The sequence below is a fragment of the Hetaerina americana genome, unplaced genomic scaffold (assembly GCF_022747635.1).
Source record: "Hetaerina americana unplaced genomic scaffold, ioHetAmer1.1.p SCAF_1, whole genome shotgun sequence".
NCBI lineage: Eukaryota > Metazoa > Arthropoda > Insecta > Odonata > Calopterygidae > Hetaerina > Hetaerina americana.
In genome coordinates, this window is record NW_027286069.1 from 90,899,115 (window position 1) to 90,911,952 (window position 12,838).

The 12,838-nt window shown below is 43.5% G+C and overlaps 1 protein-coding gene across 1 annotated transcript in view; it reads left to right on the forward strand.

Moving 5' to 3' along the window:
- Positions 1–12,838, forward strand: part of LOC139694635 (regulator of G-protein signaling 7-binding protein-like) — a 94,331-nt gene that overhangs the window by 45,747 nt on the left and 35,746 nt on the right. The window contains exon 3 of the mRNA XM_071593124.1: positions 7,265–7,401. Coding sequence (XP_071449225.1) covers positions 7,265–7,401 — 137 coding nt within the window. The remainder of the gene's footprint in view (positions 1–7,264; positions 7,402–12,838) is intronic.

Genomic DNA, 12,838 nt, shown 5'->3' on the forward strand with positions numbered 1-12,838 from the left:
AGTGATATCAATTTTATTCAACATTTCTTGTAGTTCTCAACCTCCTTATTTCCGATGCGCCCTTGAATTAGGTGTGCTTATAAAATAGGCGTAAACCCCCACCAAAATTAATGACATCACTTGTATTTTTCAGGAATGGATCTTAAAAACTCTAGGCGTGTGAAAAAGATCAAATTTTAACGTTGAACTAATTTATGTAAGAATCGAATTTCTTTTAAAAACAATTGAGAAAGGTAAATGTTAATATATTTCCTGAAATATATTAACATATTTCCTGATCCAGAATGTATCAATATTTGAGATAATCAATAATTAAACTGAGTCAACACATACGGGATTCAATGAATGCTCGGTTGCAGGGAAAAAGATCATGGATCCACCATCGATCTGGATCGAAATATCAAATCGAGTAGAATTTCTCAAAAGATTTCCTGTGACGTACGGTCGATGGTTTGCAAAAATCACATTTACTAATCAGGCAATCCAAGAGACGTATGTTCTCTGTTCTGCTGTACGTATTTCGTGTGCTTCATATTTTTTTATTTGGTCCATGCTTGTGTGAAAAAAAATGTTTACGTTCGACTTCACTCGCCTTCGGTTGGTCAGGGTATTTCCTTTCAACCGTATTAATTTTTTGACCGCCGTCCTGAACGCATCCCTTCAGCTCAATAAACCAACAGAACGGAGTTCCAATAAATGACTGCAAGTGAGGCGTAAGGGGATTTGACGAATGCGTTTGGAGGTCAATGCCTGGCATCACACGTTCTTTCTGTCCCTCTCTCCAAACCTCATTCCCCCCGATTTGACCCGCCCTCCCCCCGATCATCCCACCCATCCTCTCCCCCATCCTCTCCCCATCCTCTCCCCCCCATCCTCCCCCCGCCATTTGCTGACGGAAGCGAACCGCGAGGGAGAGAAGCGCAATCATCCCCATCGAGAGCGATCCGAGGTGACGCTCGCATTTCGGAAACGAGCGAAGAAAAATAAAGGCTTGGATTTGCGGGACTCCTGATTCTAGCTTCGCAGTTCACTGCCAGGTGGTGCCCCGCGCGAAGTGTCAAGTCCCCAAAACTGCTCTTTTTTTTATTGTTTCTTTAATGGCTTCCTCTTGTCTATTCATCGCACGGGTCGGTGGGCGGTGCAACGGGATGAGCCTCTAATCCCGATTTTGAGGAGGAGAGAAGGGACAAGAGCTGGCGGATCTGAAGAAAAAAAACGTCACGACCTTGCTCTCATCCAGGGAGCCTCGTGGTAAAATCAGTCGGATGAGTTTTTTTCTGGATGGGGAATTGCAAATTAAGTTTCAGATTAAATTAAGGGAATTTCAAATTTTGACGAGGAGAACTGTGGGATGTAAAAAAAATGTGGCACGGAACGAGAAATAGTGTATTTAATTAGTTTTACCAGCGAGAGAAATTCGAAATGCGTACACTGTTATTTATGTGAAATGTGAACATTGCTAAATTTTGCTGAATATGAAAGGAACCATGACGTTTTTTTTACCTTGCCATTCCTAAAATCAGCATAATTAACTGTATCAGCGAATTGAGTGACATGATCATCCTTTGGCATCACATTCGTACCATGGGCCTGTAAATTACTACCCTTTCTGCTTGGGTATCTCTTCAAAAATTAAGTTATCCTAATTTTTATGCTATTTTATCAGGAATGTACGTGTATTCACAAGGTTGAAATGATTTTGGAACCAATAGCTTATATTAAATTAAACTTTCGAATTCGACGAAATAAGAAGTGTTTGGGAATATTGGATGGGGCAAGTAAATCCGTGAAATATTTTGTCAGTGCTCTTCTGCCGTGTCAATAAATTTTTTTAAAGATTACGTTTCAAAATTCCATTGAATAATCAATAATATCTCATTTATGTACCCCAGCCACTGAACATTTTGACCCACATGAGCTGCGGCTCACTGAGAGGAATGCTAGAACTACCACATACGCAATAACTGATGTGAGGGACTGTGATGGAATCCTGAACCGTCAAGTGTGTCAAAGAAAACCGTTTTATATTCCGTCGGCACATTCCTCTTGGCTCTGGGACATGCTCTCATAGCTTTGAACGTAATTGCACCCGGGTTTTCGTACCGACATCAAATACATTAGGACACATGCAAATACATTCGCGGCGAGATCACATAAAACGGACGCCGACTCGTGGAGGTCACCGAGAGCACAAATATGCGGCGATCGTGCCCGACGTCCTCCCACCACAGGCACGGAGGCATCAATTTCTGTCGCCGAGATCACAAGTTGCCAAGGCCGACCACCGTCTGCCGTGCCTTCGTTACGCTTTGGCTCGCATTAATCTTCCAACTTCCGAAAATCAAAGTTCCATCTTATCCTAGTCGGTGGGCGATGAACAGAAGAGGATTTATGAGAGCATGCGAAAGGCGTGAACATTGAAAGTCAAAGTGACATGAAATCGATATTATTAGGCGTCGCTCGGACGAAATCCATTGTTAACCGGAATAAATAAAACAATAAACGAGATTTTTTATTTATTTCAATCCAAGTGACAGGCTTCTAAAAGCCCCTGACTTTCTATGCATGACGTGTATTATTCAATTATTCATCCATCGATAGCTCTTCAAATGTGCTTTTCGCCCAACGATGAGCGAGCCTTTTCAAAAATTTCAAACTCGAATGAGCTTCAAAAGGCAGCAGGTAGCTAATGTGGTGTTTACCGCGAAGGGGAAACGGTTATCTTCGAAGAAGGTGAGAGACCTGATGATGTTGACTTGCAACGAGACCATGGTCGTTCAAAATTAAAACTCTGATGAAATCCGCCAAGTTAGACCTCCCTTATCTAGCCTCCCTTATCCCGCCTAGCTTGAAAGGCTTCCATCAAGTAACGCCTGAGACATTGTAAACATTATGTGAAAGAAATCCGTGGAGAGTAGGTGTAGCCCATGGACCTGAGACATGAAAAATTGAAAAAAATATACCAGAGGAACCATCAACGCCTGGTCCTGGAGGTCCTGGTGCTGGATAATAAAAGGACCAGTAATGTGTTAAAGTAGTAAATAAACATTAGAAGACGAAAGGAAAGAAAGTACCGAGTGCCACAGAAAGCAAGAGAACCAGATCTATTTGGCACACCTTGTGACATAATAGATTAGTTGGGCACGTAATAGAAGACAAGGTCTCACACCACGGGATCATAATCTCTGTGCTTAGGGAATTGGAATAAAGAGCCAAAGAAATAGTTAACATTAGAAATGGGAAGATGGATTCTACCTATTTTCGGATTATATAATACTAATTATGTTGCTTCAAAACAATATGGGGATCGAGATGGTGCGGGGGCTAACGTACTGGCTTCCCACCCTGAGGGCGCGGGTTCAAATCCCGGCGGTGTTGAATATTTTTCAGAGGTATCTCGATCCCTACTTGAGGTGCTTTGTGGAGGGCACTTTGAGTGAGTACGCCGTCAGTCGGATGGGACGTTAAGCTGCGGACCCCTTGGCGCCTTTCGTAAAGAGTAGGCTAATGCCGACGCCGGGTTTCTCTCCACCCTTCATCCTTTCCTGTCCATCCCCTATGGCGCAAATGACCTTAGCTGTCGGTCGCCTCCCCTAAAAACTACTACTACTTCAAAACAATATGATGGGGCCACAATTGCGAGGCCCCAATTATAATTTAGAAAATTTTAAGCAATAGTCTGCACAAGCACCTCTCCCACGTCTCAGTACCGGAGTTTTAAACATTTCAAACAAAGAGATTAAAAAAAGGCGGCTTTATCGCCACCCGCGTCAGTGTCTGGGAAACAAGGAGACAGTTGCCGGGACAAGGTGGGGGGGGGGTGGAGCTGTGGCAGGGCAGGGCTCTCTGCGTACGGCGGCGGGTTTCGCTCTTCGCCCGAAGTCAGGCGGCGGTACAACATGCATCTCACGGCCCGATAAAAAAGTACCCCTCCGCCACCCCCTGCGCTTCCGCCCTTTAGATAAAACGACCAGATTTCTGACTTGCTAATTCCGAGCAACCGCTGGGGAAGGGAGGCGGGAGGGGCGGAGAGGGTTTTGTAGCGGAGGGATCGGGAAAGGTGGGCGACGTGGGGCGTGAAGAGGGGAGGCGCGCGTGAAGGTCCCCCTCCCCTTTCCGTCGGCTCCCCCACCCCCTCCCTCACCCTCTACGCACACACGCACACGTGACTGGCAACCATCCCATCTCCCTTCTCCCCCACCCATTACCGCAGAGTCATCTGTGGTGCTGCGGGGGGAATAGAGGGGTGTAATCGATGCGAAAATATGCCGCCCGGAGATTGTGTCACGGTTGTGGAGTTTATTGATGAGAATCGCGCGCCACCTCGATCTCATTTTCACCTCTTCGGTGTGGGTGGTAAGGGCGGGAGTGTTGGCGGGAGGGGGTCGGAGGGAGGGGTTGTGGGAGGCGGAGATGAAGAAACCCGGCGTCGGGGCGTGGGCCGGCTCTGAAAGGGAGGCGACAAGTTGCCACCCGGGGTGACGCAGAACCGAGAGGCAATGCACGGCAGGCGGTTTCCAAGCCATAATCAAATACCATTCATCAAAGGAGAACTGCCGGGCTCGACTATGCTCCATGTGGACCTCGAGGTCGGGTGGATTCTACATTTCAGTCGAATTCAATCACGATTTTGGAGAAAATAAATCGTGGATGTGTTTCGGATTGTGTGAAATATTCAGTAAGCGCTCATATGATAATTAATGAACAAAAACTCCATTGGAATATTCTGGTGAATTAATGTCACAGTTAAAAAGAAATGGCTAATGATATAACGAATATATTCAAAGCAATAAATATTTTACACTATTGTATTTAGTTCATATAAAATAGGAGATGAATCAATTACTGTCGAAATCCTTTTTAGTATTACTACCCATCTATCATTTCACATTCGTGCACAAATGTAGTAATTGTATTAGGGATAATCGATGTTGATGGACTTTGGAATGGAGACTAGAGAATGACAGGGTTACACAGATATTTTAAATTATAGATATATTTTGGAGTAGAAACATGTCATCAACAATTGGACTGATGGGAATCTTTCTGGCGTGTTTGTTTTCATATTTTTCCTCATACATTTTATAAATATTGAATAAAATATTTTAGTTTGAATTTACCTGTCACGGCTACAACATGAATAGTTTCTTTGAGAAGGGTGATTTTGCTATCCTAAGTTCCTCATAAAATCTTGTTTACCTCACTTTAGTCGTATCTGTAATGCCTTGCTGCCATATACTTGAATGGTGTTTAATATTTCCTCTTTATGCTTGTAAATATCTCTACAATGGCATATTCCAGATGAACCCAAGGAATGAAGTCATTGACTGCTTAATTTTTGTAAATTTCGAAATTTCACATTGGAAAAAATTGCGGGTCACAAGAAAATCCCTTAGTAGTTTTAGATGAGTAGGAAACTCCTTTCAATAAAGTTTTGCGAGAAGAATGTTCATTGTGATTTCTCCCGGGCCCTCGCACTTCATCACAAGCCCCGCTCCGGAGAACAGTTTTTCTTAAGAATCCATGGTATGACATAGTTGGCCCAATTTCTAACATAGGTTGGCATGTACCACTGGTTACAAAGCTGTAGAGTGAACACATCGCGGAAAGAGAAAGTTCCCGAGCCAGGAATCAATCGTGTAATCCACTTAACCAAATCGGGGTAAATGCGCACATAAAACTCATATACGAAACTCATGTATTAAAGTGGACATTATCCGAGTGCATGCACAACGATATGCATACATACGCATGCATATTCAGCAGTGGAAACTATAAAATCCCAAAGTTTCGCGACTGCGCAAAATGCCACTTGACAGATGTGGACAAATTTAAATGAGTAACAAGCCAAAGCCCTGGGATGTTTATTACGCTGACGCTATTATCTTGAGTTCTCAATACAATTTCATTTCAACCATTAAGTAATAATTAATTCATCCTCAGGTAAATGTAAAAAAAATTGACATCACGCGTTATATTATTACCTTATCACGGTCATTCTTTTTAAAAGTATGAGGTGTTTGTCTGAGCGCTGAGGTGAGCTTATCACCAAATAAATATCGAATATTTTTTGTTCATTTCTGTTATAGCTCAGCTCGAGTAACAAAAGAGTTTTGTGGTCAAAGGAGCATAATTTACATATTTAAATTTGGATAGCGAGCCATAAAATCCCAAAATTATTTATGCCAGGGAAGTCGTAAGTTTGAAGCTGTTTCCCACTGGAAATTACGACTTGGTGGAATTGCACCGAAAATACGTGTAATGGCACCTAAAGCAGGTATCCGTGGTAAGCCTATGAAATAACTAAGAAGATAGCTTGGGACTCACTCGTTCATCTATTCTACTTCAGAATGAATGGTGACTCCGAAGGAACAAAATCTTAATATTTTCATAAATTCGATTGTCTTTTCAAAAAAGTAAAGTAAGTGCTGATGCCACGCGGCACCTTAATTCTCGTCCTCTTTTGCTTAGTCATGTTGGTTAATCACATTCCAGAAGGTAATAATGAAGTAAAACATTCGGACACGGAATGTTTCAGGCGTGAAAGGGAAAAAAAACTATTTGGCGAAGAACTCATGCGGACGTTATCGCACTTAAGAGGGAATAACTGAGGCTTTCGCTTGATAAACGGAAGAAATATGCCTCTGGCGTGGAGTTGAGCGGGAGGGTGAGGGCGGGGGTGTGGGAAACAGGAGATATATATTAGTTTTCCTGGGAGAGTTGGAAAGGCCACTTATCGTGCGCCAAAAAATGACCCCGTCCTCCTAGCTCAGCGTTCGTCGCTCGGACGGAGAGAGAGGGAGACAACCCTTGCGGGGTAAAACGACGCGTTCACCTGACGCCCTTTCGGGTCGAATATCCCCAACCTTTTGACCGCAAACCTTTCTCTCCCGAGTTCGGAACGGGCCGCCTGTGTGCATATTTGTCCCTCCCTCCCCACAAAACCCGGGCACGCGTGTGTTGCCCCGGATAACCACCCGAGAGCGACCACTCTGAAACTCACGTCCACACACCCGACGAGCATACACACACAACCCCCCCCCTTCCCACCGCCCCTCTCCCACTCCTCCATTTCATCCCCTCCCCGGGCGTGCAAATGCTCTCTCCAAAATTCGCCCCCGGAAACACGAGAGTGGAGCACGGGCTTTGTCACCCCCCCCCCCAAACCACAGAGCAGCTGGCGATGGGGCGCGCGCGAGCGAGTGGCCCGCGCGCCTCAACCGCATCTCTCCTTCCCCTCCTCTTCCCCCCCGTGCTTCCGCAGGGACGTTGCGGAGGGCATCCCGGTGGATAACCAGCACTTCGTGCTCCTGTTCCTGTGCACGCAACTCTTCCACCGGGAGCTGATCAAGAGCCGAAGATTGGTCCAAGTGATCCCCATGGACATGTCTGGCTACTACGGTGAGTACGCTCTATTTGCCCACTCGCACGGAGAAAATGTTCTCCGGAAGATGCGTGGAAGTCCAATGAGTGCTGTCGCGGTTTTTATTGAAATTTATGGGAATTGCGACTGGGCTTCATTGACATCCGCGGAAATTCTTGAGATTTTCAGTAGGTTAGATGGTTGGGCGCGTGGATTCTGGTGCTCGAGATTCAAGACCCCATCGACATGCTCTCATTTCTGTGAGCCCTCGACTTTTCGTTGGATGAAAGTATTCGATGACGATCGTGACTGTGAAAATAATCCTAATCACGCTATAATTCGAGGCCATAAGATTCAAGGACAGAAAGGATATCATTCTAAAATTAAAGAAATGTCAAATATTACGGGGATGAAGTTATTCGAATTGAATAAATGAATTCGATTCGTATTTTGGCAAACGTTTTCTTGAAAACTAGACAAAGATAACCTTTACCACTAAGATGCGACTAAAACCGAGAAAATACACTAGATATTTCCGTCCAAAGTCTATTAAAAAAACTGTTATCAAACTGAAGGTTGGTTTGATAGGTCTAAGTAGAGCTCATCTTGTTCCAATCTTGACGGGGTGTAATATTCATACGTTTGGGAAGGGGTCCGTTTCCACTTTTCTGTGCCGCGTATGGTTTCCCAGGATGATCTGGTACCGGAAAAATCACACAGCTTGTGTGAACCTGAGGATCTGCAGAGTTTGCCCATGAAATCGAACCCAGGCCCGTTCAAACGCTCTACCCACTGGATCACCACCTCCCCCGAAGTCAATCTATCTTGCTTGAAATTATCATTTATACCTCGTCAATTTTTGGGAAAATTTCGCGTCTAGTTAAGATTCATAAAACAAGAAATAAACAACGTAATATGAAAATAATTCAAGTGAACTTGAATCCATAATTCATTAATGTAAATTTACATGGATATATTAGTATTCTAAAAATTTAATTAATTTTTTTTTGAAAATGAAAGGTTCCTTAGCTGCCAACATATTGTTTCAATTATTTTTTGTAGCCCTCTAAAAAACGTTTATAGATTTGTATCAAGTGAAGTGACGAGCATTGGTTATCGTGCAAAAGTGGTAAATGTCTGGCTTTTTCTCATTTTTGTTTTTTTCCTGTCTCTATCTCAATTTTTTCTCGTTTTCTCGGCTTCCCTCCTTCTTTCTTTCAATTATTTCTCCTCGCCATACCCTTATCTCTTTCACCCGATCATTGTGCGGAGACCATTTCATTCATTCTCCACCACTGGATAATACATTCTTCTAATCTCATTGTGATCTGTATCTTTCCTCTCTCTTTTTTCTCATGGCGCACTTTTTTTCCTCTCTTCCTCTTTGTCTCCCTCTTCTCTCTTCCGAAGAGCTGTATTTCATAACTCTCGCAACATCTCCCAACAACCTCTACTTGTCCTCCAGTATCAAGTGCAAATCAAAACATCAGACCCACGGAAGCTCCTGCCGAAGACCGTTTTCGACCTATAGCTTTCAGCCCTTTGCTATCAAACACCATCGGTCCACGTGATCCGGCATGGCTCACCGCTTCACCAAATTGGCTAGGAAATATCAATCCTCTTCTGCCGATCAAAGGACGGTCGGCAGAATCTGTTAATCCGTTAGAAATCACTTCGAAATTATCGGCAATCTCATACCAATTACGTTTGGGCTTAACCAACAAGCAAGTGTATGGGCGTGCTTCGACTAGTCTCGGGTTATGCCAAAGTGCTTGGTCATTAAAAACGCTACAAAGCGTATTAATGTTTATCGTGGCACGAATTCTTTCTGGTAACCGTCCAAAACCCCGTCAAACTCTCTACATTGTCAGCATTTGAATTATTGGGGCATTTAGCTTTGTTCTCATACCTGTTTAAAATTGTACTCATCCCGCCCCCATAGTTTAATTACAACGTTAGTCAAAACAGAAAAGGACTAAAGGAGAGGTAAAAAAAAAATCCCGACTGCCTTACGGCAGATAAGGAAATACATATTTTGTTAGAACAAGAAGAATAATTGGCGAATATGGGCGACATTGACGTTCAGACACTTCTCTCACATTAGGTTGACGTAATTGTTCGGGAGTAGCATTCCGATTCCGTAACTCTGGCTCTGTAAACAGGAAAGGTGTTTCCATTCAAATGACCCTTTTATGAGTGTTTAATTACCCTGTTTAATTACAAATGGAAATTTTAAAAAATCGCATCATTAAAAATTAACATTTTTCTCACTTTAAACCTGATTATATGCAATAAATACTTGTACTTATTAATCATCATATTTTTATTTAAATACATTAAATGCTAAAAATGTTATTTTTATTACATGGCCACCACGTCCCTCGCCTTTTCTTGCATTATTACTTCTCATCAAGCCTTAATTACAGTCGTAAATTTCCTTCTTCATTCTTTTGAAAACTGAAGGAATAAGCCCTTTTATATTAGATTTTTTCTCACGCTACGTAAACATGACAATTACTTTTTCTCTCTTGGACAAAACACCCTCGAGGTAATTTCATTAGCCTTATTTTTTTCAACAGGTTTGCAATTGTGAAAGAAAAACGATGCACACTTAAAAATGTTGCCCATTACACATGCTGTGGATGAAGGACACTTTGAACGCGTAGATTCCGATTATTTCACCACTCCCTCCCCCCCCCACCACATTCGAAAAGGAGAGAAAATTCGTGGAACGGATGAGACATTAAACCGTACGCGGAGGACGGAATGACCAAAAGTGCAAGAGGGAAGGTTTTCAGCGTGACCGACCGTGTCGTGAAAAACGGTTCTAAATAAAATAAAAATAACGATTTTCACAAAAGTTTCCAAAACAAGTGCCAATTTCAGAGTCCCCATACTCCGAACAGCCCTGCTCGCTGTTGACAGCTGGCGTGGAGATGGGTGAGGGAAGGGGTATTCTACGGAGAGAGAGAGAGAGGGGGAGATGAGAGAAAGGTGGTAATCCCGTTTTTGTGGTCAGTGGACAAATCTCTCCACTGCAGCATGGAGGCGGCGTTTCCACTAATCTTGGACGCGAAAGGTGAATACGTTTACGAATCCAGAGGCAGTTCATACGTACGATCCTTCTTCCCCACGCCGGGAGAGAGGGACACGGAGATCCGTGGCCGGCTAATGTAAACCCCCTCCCTCTCCCCCTTTCCTCTCTCCCTCGCACACGCCACCTCGTCCAACTCTCTCCCTCTCTTCCCCCCCTTCAACCTCCCTTTTCCCCCGAAAACCCTTCTCCACCTCCCTCTCCCCGTCGGATGAGAGGAGAGTATGCGGAGGACGGGGACCAGCGTGGGGGGGGGGGAAGAGCGACGAGGGGGGGAGTCGGGAGGAGGGGGGGTTAGGGGCAGAGGGGGTGCTAAAAAGTGGCCGCCCGTCCCGACGCCGTGCCCCTCGTATCGACCTGGAGGCGTGCCTCCGCCGTGAGTGGAGCCGTCTTACAATTAAGCCTTTACTCTGGTCGCACCTTCCGAAGCGCGCTCCTTCTCCGGAGTCGGATTCGTCCTTCTTCCCACCCACACCCGCCTCCTTTCCTCTCCTCTCTCCCCCCCCACCAACTCCCCGCGAAGCTCTTGTTGCCTCTGTTGTTGTTTTTTTCCCCTCCCCACGTGGAGTTTTAATGGTTTTGCCGCGGGATTATCCGAAAATGAGCCGGCGTTACCCAGCTATGAAATTTTGATCTCTTTCCCTTCCTCTCTTTTGCCGCGCGCTGCCGCGAATTTTTTTTCTTTTGTTTGGATCCCGTATTAAACGACGTCAAAACACGGATGTGTAAAAATGTCCCTCCCATGGATCAGGGTGCGATCATTATGAAGATATGAAGTGGGGTTCCTATCACGCTTTGGCTCTCAGACCACATAATGACTGACCGACTTGTCGATTCCGATGCGCCTCTGTCAATAATTTACCGTGACAGTAATGCAGTAGTTGAAAAATTTCTAGGTCAAACTTTGCATGAGAGAAATCCGAATAACTCCCAATTTGGCCGTGACGTGCGGTATCACTTGGGAGATTTTACTCTCCGTTTAAAACACCATTAACGTGACACCATATGCATAACTAATTCAGATCGTCCCTAGATGTTGCGTATTAGGCATACACGCACGCACAAATTTCCCTTTGGCAGGAGTTTTCACGCTTTCTTTTAATCCCCCATCCCCTTCAGTTTGACGCCACTTACAGGTTACTCCTTAATGACCCATTTTCGTCAGCTCCGTAGACGCATGCGTTAAACGCGTGCGTCTGACGCACGAGAAGCTCTCTCATTGAATTTTTAATGCAGACGGTTTGGCCAAAGGCGCGGAGACACAAAAAACGCTTTCATCTGAAATGCATCGAGAGTCCTCGTATGTCAAACCCATGTGTCAGGTGTTTATCCGTGCCTTGTTATGGATCTCATCTCTAATCTATGTCATACTCGTATTTGGCTAGATCGGTGATAGAAAGACGCAAATTTTCTTCTGCTCTCGTTCAATATTTTGACACCCGGAAACTACCAAAGGGTATTTTCATATCATTTTATTTGTTTATTTTTTCTGTCATGCATTTATAATGTGACAACACTCCTGTATTTATTATTTTGTTAAAATTATTGCTTTACGTCAAGCCTGAATTACCTTGGCAAATTTTCATCTTCACTCCTTTTTAAAATTGAGGAATAAGCCCCTTGCTCTTTCGATTTATATTCATGCATTTATCAATTTGATTTGTATTGTCCAGTTTGACAATATAAATTCAATAATAATGGCTATATTATCTCAATACCTCACCAAGTTTTTCTCATACTCCAAGGTCCTTTGATCACATCTTGGTTCTTTTTTCCCGTGGCCCATTAGAATATTGACCAAATTCACATGTAGAGTTAGCAGTTCCTAAAACCCTTCGCCTGTTTTCTCCGTTTTCATGAGCACAGAATTTACATTCATTATACCGTAAATATTGTTGTTAAAAGTTTTCACGAGCAATACTTTCTCGTTGGTAAAGTTAGTGTTTAGGGACTGCTTTAGCGGTTTGCTTGAAGTTCATAGCTGGTCGATAAATTTTCGTCCTTTCAACTCAGATGACGCTATTTCGAATCTCACCACGGGCATGAATGTTATCTGTATCTTCAGATTAGTAAATTAACACTATTTAATTTAAAAATATGCATTATATTCGATGTTTGTATATCATTACATTGGATGGAAAACCTATAAAACATATAACATGTATGATTTCTTAAGAATTTCCTATTAAAGAGATTGGGACATGGTGGCGTTCCTCAAATTCGTCACAAGCAACAATGTCATTTCTTGTGATTTCCAATCTTTTGTAGACGTCATACAGAATATTGGTGTTTGTTTCACGTAAGTTTGAGGCAGAGAAATCCAATCCCTGTAGCAAAGGATATTATTTAAAATTGTGACAAATAGAAGGTACCGATTCAAA